The 18,430-nt window shown below is 37.0% G+C and overlaps 1 protein-coding gene across 4 annotated transcripts in view; it reads right to left on the bottom strand.

Moving 5' to 3' along the window:
- Positions 1 to 1,242: 1,242 nt before the first annotated feature.
- Positions 1,243 to 18,430, bottom strand: part of MIDEAS (mitotic deacetylase associated SANT domain protein) — a 93,022-nt gene continuing 75,834 nt past the window's right edge. For 3 of the 4 annotated variants that reach the window (XM_081313993.1, XM_081313995.1, XM_081313994.1), the window contains 5 exons: positions 17,196 to 17,284; positions 15,147 to 15,296; positions 14,397 to 14,594; positions 12,644 to 12,861; positions 1,243 to 9,650 (listed from right to left, as the gene is read on the bottom strand). In XM_081313993.1, the coding sequence (XP_081170119.1) occupies positions 9,416 to 9,650; positions 12,644 to 12,861; positions 14,397 to 14,594; positions 15,147 to 15,296; positions 17,196 to 17,284 (890 nt within the window). In that variant the 3' untranslated portion in view covers positions 1,243 to 9,415. The remainder of the gene's footprint in view (positions 9,651 to 12,643; positions 12,862 to 14,396; positions 14,595 to 15,146; positions 15,297 to 17,195; positions 17,285 to 18,430) is intronic. The other variant, XM_081313996.1, reaches the window with a different exon arrangement.

Here is an 18,430-nt window from a genome sequence, read left to right as displayed (position 1 = left end):
GCGTGTGTATCCACGCACTTGCATGAAAAACGTTTGCGCATGCGCAAAACATTTTATGCGCATGCGCGCACGTGGATGCACGCACGCGGCTTCCACTTTTTTTTATGTGTGATAGAACCGGTTCCCAGTGGCTCTTTTCAGGTTGCCGACCCCTGGGCTAGGGGTTCACATACTTTTTCCATCCTGCACTGTGAATGTTTCCATCTTATGTTCAATTAAAACATGACAACAGCTAATGTTTGTGTAGTATTATTTTAAGCAGACTGTGTTTTTCTATTGTTGTGACTTACATGACGTTTAGAGCGCATTTTATGGCCACTTCATGCAAAACTCCACGTAATCCCAAAGGGTTCACATACTTTTTCTTGCAACTGTATTACTCTTAAGAGAGATGATTTTTTTTCTCTTCTTTTTGTTGACAAATACAATAAGAAATATTAAAATGTTTTTTTGAATGAGTTAAAAGGATTAGATGATTAGATCTAATGAATGGAATGCTTAAAGTTTAAATAAATTACTTTCGCAGCTATGGTCAAAAGAATAAGAAATTGAGAGAATAAATATATATTAAATTAGGAGGGATACATATCTTCAGTCGTATGTTATTTTTCTGTATCTCAGTGCTTTTGTCTTTTTCTTTTTTTTCCTCTTTTTTGTCTCCTCTTTTCTCTACTTTTTTTTACTTATTAACAAATATAAAAGTATGAGAGGGCTTATATGGAAAAAATAGAATTAAATCCACCAATGTAAATGTAGTTAATTGTTGAGAAAATTGTCACTAGTAAGATTATTTAGAATTTGGGGGGAGAAATAAGCACGGTAACAAGATTTACGATAAGGCAACTAAAATGACAAATAGGATTATTGGAAAAACTATATACTTAATTGTTAATTAAAATAATGAGAATTATCTTAATCTAATGTTTTCCAAAGAAAGATACTTTGGGGATAGGGGAAATCAAATGAAATTAACATATGGAATATAGATTATAGAATTCAGTTGTTAAAGATTGTCTTATGTTACCCAGACAACATACTGTTTACAAATTACTGAATGATTTTACGGTATGTTAAAAAAATACCAATAATATATATACATATATAAAACACCCTCTTATTTGAAAACATTAAATTAAAAAAAGAACTTATTACAAAAGCTGCTTTTAAACCTTATTTAATTAAAAAAGGTTTAAAAAGATATAATGGAACCTCCAGAAGTAAATAAGTTACAAGTACATTAAATCACATCAGCAAGACTTTTAGTGTATTAATAGTTGGTAAAAAAACACAAAAATAAATTGTCTGATCTATCACATTTATACATAAGAGGTATATAATACTTTCGTATGTACAATATTTTAATATGTAACAGTCTTTTTAAAAGGTGCAGCAAATACACAAAAGGCAATTCCTGCTCAATTGTTAAAATAAAAGCTCTATATTAAAAGCATTTATACAATAATTACAAGAAAACAAGACCGTTTCTGTACTGTACATCAAGAAAACTTCAGCATTAAATACAGACTAAAAAACTTATACTAAATTTGAACATCAGGAGGAGAACATGAAACGTAAATATGCAACTAGATTTTCTTTCAACAAAGCATATCAAAAGCACATTGTTATTTTACATACATATATATACACACCGTCTCGCACAAATTTATCTGAATACAAGCAGGTGGGGATTTTTATAGCTTCAGCTGTTGATATAAAATCTCACGTTCCAACAAGGAAAGGAGAGAAACAAAAAAGAAATGGAAGCAGCTGGAGATTAGGGCCACAACCTGTCTCAAACTTCACTCATTCCTATACAATTTGGGCAGGAAATTCTGAATAGTTTCCTGAAATGAACACCAAACTTGGGTCTGGAGGAATTCAACACAATAACATATGTGGGATTAAAAATTATAATTGATGGGTGTGTGTGTGTGTGTGGCCGAGAAGCATCTGTGCAGTTTCTATTTCTTCTGAAAAAAATTGAGCCAGTGAGTTACAGCAGAAGGCCATATATCCGAGAAGAGAGTAGAGGCACACTGGCAAGTATTGGGATGCAAACATTTAGAAAATTGAGGGGGGGGGAACTGTGGCAGACTATTTTCCAGACATATTAGAGTGATATATTTCCAGACAGACTACAGTGATATTCCTCTTGCAAGCAGAAAGCAACAAAAATGGGAAAGTGGGTCAGATTATATTATGGGCAAAGCAAGCAAAATGTTGAATTGCAGTTCTCCACCTACATCAGTGATTTAGTGATTATGCAAAGGGAGGGACAGCCTAATTAAAAGTAGATTTAAAGATGATTGATAACTAAAGGAACTTTAATTGGCATCTTCAACTATCTTACACTCAATGGATGGGCAATGCACGTCTACTCAGAAGTCTCAAAGAGAACAGAAGAAGCTCATCCCTAGCTAATGTTTGATCTCTAAGGTCAATCATAGTTAATACTGGAATTGTAGACTAGACTGGAATGTTGAACTAGCATTCCAGAAGATAGGAATGGAAAATCACTTTAGTATTTCTGCCAAGAAAACTGCATGGATTAGATCACTAGAAGTCCACTGAATTTAAGTCCACAGTTTCTAAATGAGATTATCCAGTTGTGTATTACTAACAAATGCTCATTTGCAAATATAGCAATCATAGAAAATAAATGCATATAATAAGGGCTTCCAACTCCCTTTTTGCAGCATTACTAATCACGCTGTCAGAATCTTCAATACAGTTGTGCCCGATGTAAAGTAATTGCAATGTATTGGGAAACTACAGCATCTACCATATCAAAGTGTTTCAAAATGAAGTATTCTCCATTAATGTTAATTACACTTGCAATATAAAGTTATTTCATAATAGACCTATCAGCTGCAGCTGAGTGGTAGAGTATTCAGTGTCTTAAGTGCCATGCATTTTACATTATGAACAGGAAGAAAAAAATTTCAAGCCATGTTTACTCATGTACATTTATCATTAAGACTCTAATGTAGGTTTGCATATAGCTGCTGATCTCACACATCACGTTAAAATTATCATATGATTGTTTACTTACAAGTAGCAACCTAGGAACTGTGATGCATAAATAATCATGCATGGTTTATTTGTGATTTCCTGACATGTGTCTGGTTTATTTGTGTATCCTTTAAACATTTCATGAAGTTATAAGACAACAAATATTTAAATGGAAGTAAATCAAGAATCAGATGAATAAGCCATAACTTTGCTCATTTACAAGACTAATTTTAACTTATGTTTAAACAATTATATTTCAAATAAATATTAATTTTATTTATTAAATGTGTACGCCACCCAACTCCCTAACCAAAGCAACTATGAATTTAATGCAATGTGTGAATCCATCTACCATCTTTGGTGAGAAAAAGATCTCTGCATAACAGGGAAGTTTATTAATGTGAAAATATCTGAGGAAGAATGGACTTGTAAAATTGTGCGAAATGAAAATCTGTGGATTTATAAAGGTTCTCTCACCTAAAGTTACCTTGGTATAAGACAAGGGTAGGCAACCTCGGCTCTTTTATGACTCATGGACTTCAACTCCCAGAATTCCTGAGCCGAGGTTGCCTACCCCTGGTATAAGAAAATGAAAGAGTTTATGTACTGACTAATAATCAGAAATGGGATATTCCAGATTAGTACACAAATCTGCAACATAGTGCCATGACCACTGAAATCCATCTCAGGTCAGGATGTGACCTTTCTGCCCATCAGCTGTAAGCTAATATTTCAGAACATCATATTCTAGACCAGGGGTGTCAAACTCAATTTCATTGAGGGCCGCATCAGCATTGCGGTTGCCCTCAGGGGGCCGGGTGGGTATGGCCTGGGTGGGAGTGGCTAAAGTGCATATGGCCTACTGTGTGGGCGTGGCCAACTCTACATCATTCGCATCAACGGTGCCTATGGGGGCCTGGGCAGGAGTGGGACAGATCTGAAGGTCTCTGGCAGGAGGAGGCAGTGGGGGCCGTTCCCTCACTGTTTCCAGGATGGCTTCGCGGGCCGCATGAAACCACTTCATGGGCTGGATCTGGCCCCCGGGCCTTGTGTTTAACATGCCTGTTCTAGACCATCACTGCTTCTTCTGCCCAGCTTCACAAAGGAGGAAGAAGGCAGCATTTCTCAACTTTTATCTCTTTTAACTCCCCATCAGACTGCTTGCTTATATTTGCATACATGTAAAGACTGCATTCCTTCCCTGTCCAAATATATGCTCTAGTCCAGGGGTAGGCAACCTTGGCTCTTTTATGACTCGTGGACTTCAACTCCCAGAATTCCTGAGCCAGCCATGCTGAGAGGAAAGGGAGAGGTTTCCAAGCTGAGCCATGCTGGCTCCGGAATTCTGGGAGTTGAAGTCCACGAGTCATAAAAGAGCCATATGAAAGAGTGGGGAAAGCAGCAGTATAGACAAGTCAATTTCACTGTGGCCTAAAGAAGCAAATTAATCATTTTTTTCATCATGATATAGTATGAAAAATGAATTAATTCCCAATTATGTGAACTGGATAGTCATGATAAACCACTGGATTATGCCTTTCAAAGTGCATCCAAAGTTATTCCCACATGTACTTCCCATGAATATTATCTATTGCAAAAATTAGTTGATAGATAGGTTCACTGATGCATTATTGCTGATGTGATATAAATACAATTTTAGGAATCCTATTTGTAAGTCTTTAATAGCTGTAAAATGCCACAGAATGAATCGCAAAGTGCATCTGTGCTGGATTGTAGCAATTATATTTGGGAAGAACATGTTCCATCCAGGAACAAAATACTTTTGTGATTTGTTCCATACACATCCCTTTTTTCCTAAAAAATACCATTTAGATACTTTGTTAATTCCCCAAAAATATATATTCTCTCTTAACATATGAGATTGGTTAAATTTAATGCTGAATTTCAAAGCAGCAATGCTCTTCCTTTCTGAACAGTTGGGGAAGCAAATGTTGCCTTTCTCAAGATCTCAAGTTAATTATTTAATCAAGATAATTTTCCTGTTTGGGCTGGAATTCACACAGTCTAAGTGCAAAGGAAAACATGATTGAAACCAGCTATTTTTGAAAATGCAGTCAAAAGCCTGGTTGCATTGCTTTTGCTTCATTATATTGTATATAAAATGCTAAAATTTGTGCAAAATTATGATCTGAAAGAACATCATTGACCCAGTGCAAAAAGAGTGTAGAGACATTCTTGAAGTTCTAATTGTAGCTCTGAAACAGGTAAAAAGAAAGTAATTACCTTTAATTGAAGGCTTTTTTTAAATACACTGGAAGAACTCACAATAGAGTCAGACTGGCATTGTCCATATGTTATGGGGAGAATAAGGTTTAAAGACAACTATTCTGCATTATGAGATTGACCATTTAAAAAATTTCTGTATAATCCATTACACTGTTTGTCTACTTAGCTCAGTAAGTACTAAGCAGCAACAATGGCTTGAGAACATCCCTTCCAACACTTAGCAGATTGGCTTCCTAGCTCTATTACTGGATAATCCTGAACTCAAATAAAGACCACCTGCATGCAAAGTACCTGCTCTGTTCTTCAAACAACAGGTTCACATGATCGGCTCCTAGGATTGCTTCTGCCTCAGATTGCAAGTAAGAGACAGTCAATTTCAGCATTCCTCCACATGAAACTAGCTTAGCATATTAGGAAGGAAGGCTAAAACTTATTTTCAACATTCAGAATGCAAATTCTTTGCATGTTCTGATAGTGGTTTTGTTTTGTGCTATGAACAGAGGTATTTGAAATATGTAATCTTGTAGCTGTACTAGTAAACTTATATAGTAAAAGTTGCTCCAAAAAAAATTCCGCCGATCATGTAACTCAGCAGGCAGAATATATCCAGCAGCTGGTAGGATTAATTACTATCTAGTTGTCTGGGCAACCCAACTATGGCTTGCTGCAATCACTCTAATTTGGCCTTTCTTCAAAAGACTTTCAATCTTCTTCTATGGCTGGGAATCAAATTTTAAACTTCTAGCTTTTCAATAAATTTCTAAGTAAACTTCTAGAAACTTGAGTCTTGAACTGGTTCTAGAAGGAAAAAAAACCTGCTGGAGAGCAATCCCAGCATGGTTTGTTCAATAAAGGTTCTTCTGTAGATTATGAATGCAATTCTTTGCTTTCATGACCCTTGTGGCTTTAGAAGACTTATTTTTCAGGGTATTACCATTTACAGCTGAATAAACACTATTTTCTGCAGACAAGAGAATTTGAAAGTTATAAGCAAGCAGTGTAGGTGCCCCATCTTTACAGTTGCAAGAAAAAGTATGTGAACCCTTTGGGATTACGTGGAGTTTTGCATGAATTGGCCATAAAATGCGCTCTAAACGTCATGTAAGTCACAACAATAGAAAAACACAGTCTGCTTAAAATAATACTACACAAACATTAGCTGCTGTCATGTTTTAATTGAACATAAGATGGAAACATTCACAGTGCAGGGTGGAAAAAGTATGTGAACCCCTAGCCTAATGACTTCTTCAAGAGCTAATTGGAGCCAGGAGTGAGCCAACCTTGACTCCAACCAGTGTGATGATATTGGATGTGTTGCTGACAGCTGTCCTGCCCTTTAAAAACACACACCTGTTTTGGGTTTACTGGTCTCAAGAAGCACTGTCTGATGTGAACCATGCCTCGCAGAAAAGAGCTCTCAGAAGACCTACGATCAAGAATTGTTGACTTGCATGAAGCTGGAAAGGGTTACAAACGTATCTCCAAACGGTAAGACAGACTGTCTACAAATGGAGAAAGTTTAGCACTGTTGCTACTCTCCCTAGGCGTGGTCGTCCTGTAAAAATGACTGCAAGAGCACAGCGCATAATGCTTAATGAGGTAAAGAAGAATCCTAGAGTGTCAGCTAAAGACCTACAGAAATCTCTGGCACATGCTAACATTTTTCTTGACACATCTACAATAAGGAAAACATTAAACAAGAATGGAGTACATGGAAGGACACCACGGAGGAAGCCATTGCTGTCCAAAAAAAATATTGCAGCACGTTTGAAGTTTGCAAAAGAGCACCTGGATGTTCCACAGCACTACTGGAAAAATATACTGTGGACAGATGAAACCAAAATTGAGTTGTTTGGGAAAAACACACAACACTATGTGTGGAGAAAAAAAGGCACAGCACACCAACATCAAAACCTCATCCCCACTGTAAAACATGGCGGAGGGAGCATCATGGTTTGGGGCTGCTTTGCTGCCTCAGGGCCTGGACGGATTGTTGTCATTGATGGGAAAATGAATTCCAGAGTTTATCAGGACATTTTGCAGGAAAACGTACGACCATCTGTCCGCCAACTGAAGCTCCGCAGAGGATGGGTGATGCAACAGGACAATGACCCAAAGCATACAAGTAATTCAACAAAACAATGGCTTCAGCAGAACAGAATATGCCTTCTGGAGTGGCCCAGTCAGAGTCCTGACCTCAACCCGATTGAAATGCTGTGGCATGGCCTTAAGAGAGCGATTCACCCCAGACATCCGAAGAATATTGCTACACTGAAACAGTTTTGTGAAGAGGAGTGGTCCAAAATTACTCCAGATCGTTGTGCAGGTCTGATCTGCAACTACAGGAAACGTTTGGTTGAGGTTATTGCTGCCAAAGGAGGGTCAACCAGTTATTAAGTCCAAAGGTTCACATACTTTTTCCACCCTGCACTGTGAATGTTTCCATCTTATGTTCAATTAAAACATGACAACAGCTGTTTGTGTAGTATTATTTTAAGCAGACTGTGTTTTTCTATTGTTGTGATTTACATGACGTTTAGAGCGCATTTTATGGCCAATTCATGCAAAACTCCACGTAATCCCAAAGGGTTCACATACTTTTTCTTGCAACTGTATCTGCTAAGCATTCTTTTTCTGTCCTCTGCTGCGCCCTCCTTTTCCTTGTACTGCCAGACAGACAGAGTTGCTCTTTACTGTAGCAATGTGAAGATAACTGCCCGTATGTCTTAAGATAATTGCAAATACTTGCTGCTTGGTGCAGAAGCACAAAGTCTTAGGTAAATTTGGCTTGGTGCACCATTTCTAAATACTTTTGGTTTTTTCCACACATTTGACTTTAGATATCTGGATCCGGGGACAGTGCAGAACATCTAAATGGAGCTGTCATTAAGTTGGCAAATACCTCAGCAGAAGGGGTAGTCCTGAGGGTACAAATACATATGAATCAATGCAACATGATCTTTACTTCTGTTATCTTGAAAATACTCAGTCTGACTTTGCAAACCATGCATTTTTATAAAAAGGATAGGGAGAATAAATATCATAACTCTTTAAAAAAAATGGCAGCTATTCCTTTGTAGACCAGTTGAAGCATTCAAATGGACAATTAAGCAAAATTACACTCAAGTCTATTCAGGTAAAGAACAATGCACTTTCATGATGGACCACTAGTTATCTAATCCATTGGGCTACAGTATCAAACTGTATGCCAGCTGTTTTCACTCGTACTGGACTTCCAGTTGTTTTCCTGCCCTCCACCTCATATCTGGTCCAGAGGATTCTTCAACTTACATGCTCAGGTTTGGAATAAGAATGGTTATTGCAAATGGACTCTGATGAATGAACCCTATCTCCCAGCAGAATAATGCCATGGATAAAAGTCATCATCTTCTCCTAACTGTGGCTCTTTAATAATTTGGGCAGAAATCTACCTCAATGTCATTAGCCCAAAATCGTATATGGATTCCTCTGCAAGCAAAGTTGTTTGTTCTATCACAGAACTATGGAGACACAGTATCCACAACTCATCACTAATTCTTTTGGCCAACTCTGTAGACATACATGAACAACTTTATATGACTTTTTAAAAACTAACATAATAGGGGTAGTTCCAAACAAACACTAACTATAATATGTCCACTCTTAAAAGAGCTATATCTTAAAAGCAATAGTCTCTTCATTCACCCTAGAGGAGTTACTCACACTCTGGATTATCTACCAGCTGGAGAAACAAAAAATCTTGTATGAAGGAGACAAAAGAAAACGTGAATAGCTCCAAGGCACAAAGCAAACTTGGGAGTTGAAAGAAAGAAGTATATGAAGAACGCTATATGGAACCTTGAATTTACACACAAAGTAATTCAATAATTCAGAGGATTCGACAAATTTTTCTCTCAGCAATGGGTAAAGATACTTAAGGCTTATGCCATGATTCCTGGCAAGTTCAGGAGCTGAAGGAAAACAGACTTCCATTCAGTAAGTAGATACAGAAAGTTATTTATAAATAAAATAATCCATAAAATGTTTGGTGTTGTTTTTTTAAAAAATAGAGATTTTCGTGGTCACTATTTTTTTTCCTTTAAAAATCTACCAGTACGGTTCAAGCAAGAAGGAAAGGAAGTAGAAGCAACGCTGGAGCACCTCTGCAGGTCCTGGGCTAAACATCGCCGTCTTCATCTGAGCCGCCGCTGCTGCTGCTGCTCCTACGACTGCTCCCACTTTCTTCTGGCTGAGCCCTACTGTGTGCTGATGCTGCTGCAGCTGCTGCACTGGCGGCTGCTGCTGCTGCCTCCTCCTCCTCCTTCTCTCGCAGTTTCAGCGCTGCGGCCTTTTTCTCCTGCTCGGCATGGCTTTTCATGTGAGCACTCCGACTTTTCACCTTGTAGAAGATTCTGCAGGGCAGAGATATCCACAGCAAAGTAGTTAAATCCTGGGTTTTTATATCACCTTCCACCCTCCTTTGTTTGAACACTGACTTATTAAGGTGTTCAAAGTCAACCTTGCAGATAAGCTAAACAGGAAATTCCTGTTATCTGCTTTTGCCTTGCATGCTTTTAAAGCAGCTAGAACAAGAGGAGGCAACTGGTCACCCCTCTCAATGTGGTCATGTTAGCGGATGCTGGAAGCTGCTGTTGAGAAAAACCTGTAATGCTTATAGGTTGCTTTGATCAAGATTCGAAACTTGGTTAGTGCACAAAAAAGGAAAACAAACTGCACACACCTATTAAGCCCAAAGCAAGGAAATAGCACTACAGCTTTAATATGATGGTGACCAACCTTTATGTCATAGTACTGGACAGCCATTACCTATGTACTAAAAACTCTCATTTCAATAACATTTAACTGGGTGAAACAGTTTATCATAGGGCAATCCTTTTTCAAGCAAGATACTCAAATGGGCTAACTTACCAAGTATGCCTAAAATCTGGGACCCATGACTTCCAAGGAATTGAAATTTAAAAAAAACATTTTATGATACAAATATTATCACAAAGCACTCTATGATACAAAATGTTATAAAACATTTCCAGTGCTGATGTCTGACTGTGCTATGCAGTTCAACATGGGCTACTTTCAAGGCAGAAACGTATCTAAATGTATTCCAACTTTACCAGTGAAGGCAGTACATTAGAAGCCATTGTTGAGGGCATTAAGGAATCTGGTAAGGAAATATCTCTGAAATTTCACAACGGGTCACAGATTATCTAGGCTAGGGTATAAATTATCATACTAGGCTTCACCAAGATACATGAACACACCTTAAGTCATTCCTGATCTCAACCAACATGTATTTACCTTCCTGGTTTCTCAACTGAGATGCAAATAATTTTGGGTACCTGGTTCCGGTGTATGATATCATCCACAACTGGCCAACTTTTAAAGTGTGGAGGGATAATTATATTACAATAAGGAATGTTTTATATTTAGAAGCAAACTCTACTTAAAATGGCTGCATAGGGATTGGCTTTTAACCTAGCACTCTTTAGATATAGTGGAATTGCAACTCTCAAAATTCCCAGCCAGTTTGACCAAACTAGCTGGGAATTTGAGTCGTTTAGTTGCAACAGATCTGGAAGCTGCCAAATTAGGAAAGTTTGCAGGGATTATCTTGGATTTTACAGAATCAACCAAAGTCAAGACCTAGAATTTTTAAGGTCGATTCTTCTAAGCAGTGCAGAATGAAATCCACCCAAGTGCAATTCATGTTGTGATTTTGCAATGCTACCTGTGCTACTTTTTACTTATTTCCCACTCCAAGTCAAAATGACCCTTGACACTTTATGTGATATGAAGAAATTTGAAAGATCCATGCTGATATTTAAAAATGGAAATAAAAATAATAAAAAAAACACAGAGATCCAAATAAAGGAAAATGTGAAAAATGGCTAACACTGACTAGAACACACTCTGAAATAATAAAATATGATTTAAGACTTCTATTTAGCAGTGTTGGCTGGACCTTAGGTTCTATGGAAGAAACTACCAAACTTCGCTATCATCATTTTTCTGCAACATGGTTCCATGTATAGAACATGAACCCAACATCTAATTTGGGCAGACATAAGCCTTAAAATTGAGGTTTTGTATTAATTCTGAGGCATCACCTAGTAGTACTTTTCACACTGAGAGCAGCTACTGATGAAAAAAATCTCTGCTAACAAAAGGACACACATGAAGTGCACTAGACACTTGAAGAGACTAATTGCAATGATTATTATATGTGAAAGATCTTGCAATCACAATTTTTGAAAATCTTTGAAGTTCTTTATAGAACAAATTTGACATAAATTGACATCATTTGCATCTAGTTATTTAGTATCTAAGCATTTCACATGTGCTTCCTTTCATCTGCTTCTGGTCTTTTATATTTCCCATGATTATTATGATTTCCATAGAAGCCTTTTATGAGCTATTTTTTACAAGACTTTTGAAGTAGTAGATTATCAGGTACCTATGTGCAAACTGGAACAAGTGGGTAGTCCTTACAATTCTACCTATATTCTACCACAAAGCCTACCCTTTTTGCTTGCAAGTTTACAGTCCATGAGGATCAGAGATCTTTCCTAGCATAAATTAGAAATAAATTGGATATGTTTCACTCATGTCATTTAAATGCTTGATAAGATTCATAATTCATTGGGTTTATCAGTCTAGACAAGAAGTTAACTTTCCACTCTAATGATGCTTCCTGTCACCAACATGTCTAGCTCCAGTTAACTGAGAGAGACATACAAATTGAAACATATGTGCAAACTCAAGGCCAACTGATGCTTAATCCTGTTCAGTCTTGAACTGGTGCCTGCTATTGCAGTGAAAAGGATGATAATTATCTAGGAAGCTGTTGAAATATTCCTTCAAGATATCCCCTAGAGCATTTTTCCATCTCTACATCATTCTGTTCATATGTGAAAGCCATCCAAAGTAGAAGAAAGCATTTTGGCAAGGGGACTGGACAGAAATTAAATCATATCCTAACAACTCATAACTGGAAAAATGTAATCGTGTGAGCAATTTAAAAAAAAACAAAATCCTTTTACCTCACACATATGCAGATTAGGCAACGTGGTGGCTTCTAAATATTCTCATCAGTTCCAGTTATCAAGGAAATGTAGAATGCTTAATCTAAAATGCCTAGAGCATACCATTTGCCTTAAGATCAGTGTTTCTCAACCTTAGTAACTTTAAAATCTGTGGATTTTATCTCCCAGAAATCTGCAGCTAACATGTTGGAGCTGAGGCCCACACTTCTTAAAGCTACCCAGATTGAGGAATACTATCTTAGACTAAGATTAGCAAATATTCTTCAATTCCATATTCATTTTTCCTTTGGATAGAAGAAAGTATGTCAGAAATTTTCTTCATCTTCCAACCTTCCCAAGTTTACCTGCCACATTTTTTACATGGAAATTCCTCCTCTTGATTCTGGGTTTTGTTGGCCGTGTCTTGTTTGGGTTTGGGTTTTCTCCTTCTCTTTTGCACTGGTGGCGAAGTCTTCCGATATTTAATGGGTGCCTCCTTTGTCCTTCTTGAAGTTCTGCCTCTGATTTCTGTTCTTCCTGGGGCACCAGATTCCAGATGTTTTTCCATATGGAGATTACTAGCCTTCAGAATAAGACACTATTATTACAGGATGTAAAAATATTCCTATGGAATAGATGTATTCATTTACATCATCATCATCATCATCATCATTATTATTATTATTATTATTATTAATTATTATTATTATTATTATTATTATTATTTAAATCAAGGTGCCAAACAAACCTAATAACTCTTTCCTCTTATTTTCCCTACAACAACAACTCTGTGAGGTGAGTTGGGTTGAAAGAGAGTGATTGGCCCAAAGTCACCCAGCTGGTTTCAAAAAACTTTAACAATGATCAGAAAACAGTTTGGTGTGATTAAAGTATTGATACAATTGTTATTTTTATTAAGCTAAAAATTCAGACTTCATGGGTTCAATACATTACAGACTGAGTGCTTTTTAATCATGTCTTAAATAAGCTATGAATATTTTGAGTTCCTCTTGGGAGTTTTTCTTGAGGGCTGTTAAAACATTATAAGAGTTTGGGTTGTTTTTGTTTTTGCAAAACCTGTGAGAAACTACTATAGTAGCATAGAGATAGATGCATTTTCCCCACAGTGTATTTTAAGTACAAATTATGAAAGCAATATTGACCTATAAAGTAAAGTAAACAAGGAGACTACTCATCTCTTGTATACACATCACATTATATTAAAAGAAACATTTCAAAGCCAAAAGTATTCTGCCATAAGCTCCCTTGAGAAAAGGTATGAAAAAATAAAATGAATATTACACAAAAGTATCATTAAGATCACCAGATGGCAAAATAAATGTTCTGAAAGTTTTCAAGTACACAGTTTCTCCAACTGACTGGAAATCCAAGTTCAGTAACCTTGAAAAAAATCCATAAAAAGACCCAAAATGTATTTTAAGAATATTTCCCGGGTTGGGGGGGGTGTGTTACAACTACTTTGCTGATTAAAAATATTACATACAGGTAATCCTCTCCTTACAATGACAAGCAAGGCTGAAAACTCTTTTATCATTAAGTGACACTATCATAAAGTGCAATGTCATGTGACTGTACTGCATAGCAGCAGCACTTTCAGTAGTTTACAGGTAGCCATTGTTAGTAAGGACCAGGCAAGTCATTAAGTGAGGACCTCATGTGATCACAATTTCCGACTTCCTGCCAGCTTCCACATTGACTTTGCTTGTGGGAATCCAGTCAAGGAACATAAAAAATTGTGATTGTGTGACCACAGCTTGCTGTAATATTGTAATCACAAGCCAGGAGCCAAGCATCCAGATCTCAATTGTAATGACCACGGGGGCTTGTCCTAAGTCCCCCTCATTCAGCACCATCATAACTTTGAACAGTTGTTGAACAAAGAGTTGTAACCAGAGAACTACCTGTATCTACACTTCTAAACTCATCTTTCTTGACTGAAAGCATCAGACAGCTGCCAGACAATTATTCATATAATGAATGTCACTAAGTGATGTTAACTAAGGACAAAAATTACATTGATTCTGCTAAAACCAGTCAGATGTTTTATAAGAAATGCTCCAGACAGAAATTGTTGACTGTGGTTCATTTGACACTTACTTGTTCCTCAACCTCTCGAAGAGGAGTTGATTTGGAAGGCACTAAATTGCTGCTTTTGCCATACAACTCGTCCCCTTCCACTGCTTCCTCTTTAATTGGCATGTCTTCCTCAACTTCTTCAAGATCCTCATCTTCAGTGTTTTCATAGTCTTCGTTATATGTTCTGGGAGGAAGAGTACGTGTAAGCCTATGGGAGCTCTTCAGAAGAGTAAAAAAGGAATGCATGTTAAAAATAATCACTTCAGCACAGATTAGGAATATATATATGAATCCAATAGGGTGCTCATTCTGTAATGGTAGGTGGGAATGAACTTTGGAGACAGGACAAAGAGATGATTCCTAGGGGAACAGTCAGCTAAAGGAGAGCAAAGCCTGCAATTGCATAGTGGTTGGAACAACAGACCCAGAAGATACCCTGCCCATGTCCCTGAGCTGTAAAAGTGACCTCAGACTTACAAAATTCTGTTAATGTAGCTTGACAATAAAATAGAGTTAGCTTATTTTGATCATGTTTCTTGTCTGGTCTACACAGTAAGGCTGACACATTCAATCACTATTCTAATAGCTCCTGCCAATGCGATTTAAGTAGAACTCTGCAATTTTCTGGTTTTCTCTGAATATTTCTTTTTATACATGCATAGTAATTTGCAGCAATAGAAAATGCCTGTTTCAAGTTCCATGCCTTTGCCTGCCTTCTATGAGGTCTAGCATAATTTTTAGTACCAAAAGCTCCTGCTTGGTATCTGTTACCTTTATATCTACTTCAGCTTCATCTTTAACAGCTCTTTCAGTAGTAGCGTCAACATCCCCAAAGATGAGAGTCCCATTCCGGCCTATTTTGACTTGTTTTTTGTAAGTATAGTAGAATTCTACACACTGGGCCACAGTCTTGGTTTTTATCTGCAGTATTGTGGGATGGAGAAACAAAGGAAGAGAGAAAGGAATCAGAGAATTCCAAATGATTACAAGGCCTACTGCTAGTAAAGAAATGTTACTGAAAGAATCTCAGAGAAAAAAATGGGGCATTGGCAGAAATAGAATCTAAACTTGACTATAAAAAAACCAGCTTGAAACGAGACTAGAAAACTGGAAATCTAAAGCGTTCCACGCACAGTTTTTAAAACAGAAACTGAAGGCAAAGTAAATCATAGCAGAATATGGCAGCAGCTTAAGAATAGTGCATTAAAAGGGAAATACAAGAAATGCTTTTTACTGTCTAAAACCCAGCATTATACACAAATATCATCAAAATAAAAATAAAAAAGACCAGTTTGGATAGTTCCAAGATAAGGGTATAAAATAGGTGACCATTCGCTTGATTCCACAATGGGATGCATGGATTGAGATCACAAACACCAATAGACTATACTGTATTGTGATGGCTGAAAAATTTTCAGTTGATTGGTCCTGGGATAGTCCTGAGTATAACCAAAACCCATTACAGAGCCAAGTGGAAGTTATTAGCCAATCCAGAAATACCTTCTTTCTTTTATACCTTAAATTTCAAATAATACAATTTCTTAATAATAAACCTATTATTCTACATTACTTTATATATTCCTTTCTGAATTTCTCTGTTGCAATTGGGCACCTCATGTATAATTAGATGCTAATTTTATGACTCACAAGCCCTTGATTAGGCTGGAATCCTATAGGAGAAAACCAGCCAATGTGATTTACAGGAATTGGAATTATAATCTACACTATTAGGGAATCACTGAGTTGTTTACCAATCAAACAGGTCAAATTTCAACACAAAAACCAATTATACTGCACACAAATTCTCTGAGTATATTCATGAGCTTCAAAACTCCTGGCTACTATCCAGACCTATTGTCCTGAAGGTTGGCATATGTGCAACAAATCTGAGACTAAATAGTGTGGAAACTGATCTCTGGGTTTCAAAGGCCACTTGTCAGTTGCTACATATGAAAAATGAGACTCTGAAGTTCACTTTTAAGCAAACTACAGTGGGCCCTTTCAGACTGTGGTGGCAGCTGAATGCTTTGCTGGATTAATATGGCTTTGATTATGAAAACTTAAATTCTAAATAAAGAAATCTGATGCAACCACTGAAGCAATGATAGTTGCTCATCTCTGTTTTGCAATATATTAGGCATATAATTTGAGGGCATCTGTGAAATGGTTCTGGATGAACATAGATTTTACATATGGATGTTCATAGTTTGGCTCAAAAACAAAAAAAAAGGAACTAATTTTTGGCTAAGCTTAGAGTTCCTTCACTCCTTCTTTCACATGAAGTAGCACATAAATCAGATATTCTTCAACCAACTCTATCCTCCTGTTTCATTCTGAGGAAGAAACAATGATTAACTATTTTAGAACAAGTCTGCCAATTTGTTCACTCCTCTTGTGAAAGGGCAGATATTATGTCAGGGCTCCATTTTTTTCTATTCTGTCCGAAGTAAATCACTAAAATTATCAACATTTCAGCATCACTGCCCCAAGTATTATTTTGATATCTAATCTTTAATATGTCCTGTATTCTGGAGTCCGGTATTTTAATAGCAGACTCCAGAATAAAGATAATATTAAAGGTTAGGTCCAATGGCCACACCATTAGATTTCCACATACAGAGAAGGAGGCTCCAGAGATTGGTCCCATTCACTTCCCAAAATTGCACTGGAAGCTCCTTCAAGTAAGCTTTAAGCAGTGTCCCTTTTTGCTAGTGATTAATCAAAACCATGCAAAATTAGTCAGCCAGAGACATGTTTATATATCCTATTGGTGCTGGTCAATTCTTTTGCCACGAGTTAGGGACTTGAGAAAAGACTTACAAGTTTCTGGACAAGGAAGAAGTCTTTCTTATAAATAGCAATTCCCTTATTGAAGTGTTTCTTCTCAGCCACACTCCAGCTGTCTGACCCTGGAAAAAGAGATAGTGGAACATAATTCCATTGCCCTATTTATTTTCCAACACAAAAATATTTTTTGTTATGGCAGATCTTACATCAACATTTCAGTTATCCTCCTTCAGTTAAAGTTATTATTCTTGGATTAAATCAGAAGCTACTTTTTAATTAAGCTTTTTAACTGGAATCTGATAATTAATGTTAAATGAAATTTTAAAAAAATTGTATCTGAATACCCAAAATGCTGAAGTCTTACTCACAAATTGACAACATATAGAAACAAGGTTGGATTTTATACATCTAGTCCAAAACACTTTGGATGGGTAGCGTTTTACAAATGAGGAAGTAAAAAAAAAACAATAGCCCAGAAAGAAGTCATAGCAAACACCGCCATGTTACATAGATTGTCCAAATGGCGAGCTCAATTCAAGGGAAACTTTAGTTTTGCTTTTCAACATAAGAAAGGAGCCAAGGAAAAACACATTTGGAATGAAATGGAGGGACATAAGAACTTCTCGTCACAATCATAACCGACTTTGAATCAAGACAAGTATCTGTTTAGGGCAATGGTTTCTTAGGTGCGCTGGTTTTACCACTGAAGTTGTACAACGCGAACAATAGGCTCTGAAGTCCTGTGGTTGGACAGCTCTGTTCTACATTTTATAGGGTCACACATGCCACTGAGCATTTTCCTGCCTTGCCAAAAATTTAGTGACCTCAGATCAGTGTTAACTTTAAAGAGCTCACAGGGACTGTGCACATCTCCCAACAATCGTCCTGTGACATCAGAGCAAATTAGCCAGTGCTATCGTGACAGGTGAGACGAAGAGGTTAGTATTTAGCAGAAATGCCAGAGTGAAGAGATCGCAGAAGGGGAGTCACTGGGGTAAATTCCAACAGCTTATAATGGCATGCTCCTCTATTTGTCACAATGCAAGTCTGTGCCAATCATCAGCTCTAATTCATTGGCATATTTAAATGACTGTAGATAGAAGTCACATCTTATGGGTTCTGCCCAGTATATCATTAATGTAAATAAATAATAAAATACTGATCAGTAAGCAAAACCGGAAGTTTTTGAAATATTATTTCTATGAACTAAGAGAGGTTTAGATTTGTTTCCGTCAAATATTACAGCCTGTGAACAGAGAGACACGTAA

This window comes from Vipera berus (assembly GCF_964194415.1).
Source record: "Vipera berus genome assembly, chromosome: 1".
Classification (NCBI taxonomy): domain Eukaryota; kingdom Metazoa; phylum Chordata; class Lepidosauria; order Squamata; family Viperidae; genus Vipera; species Vipera berus.
This window is presented reverse-complemented; position numbering and strand designations above follow the sequence as displayed.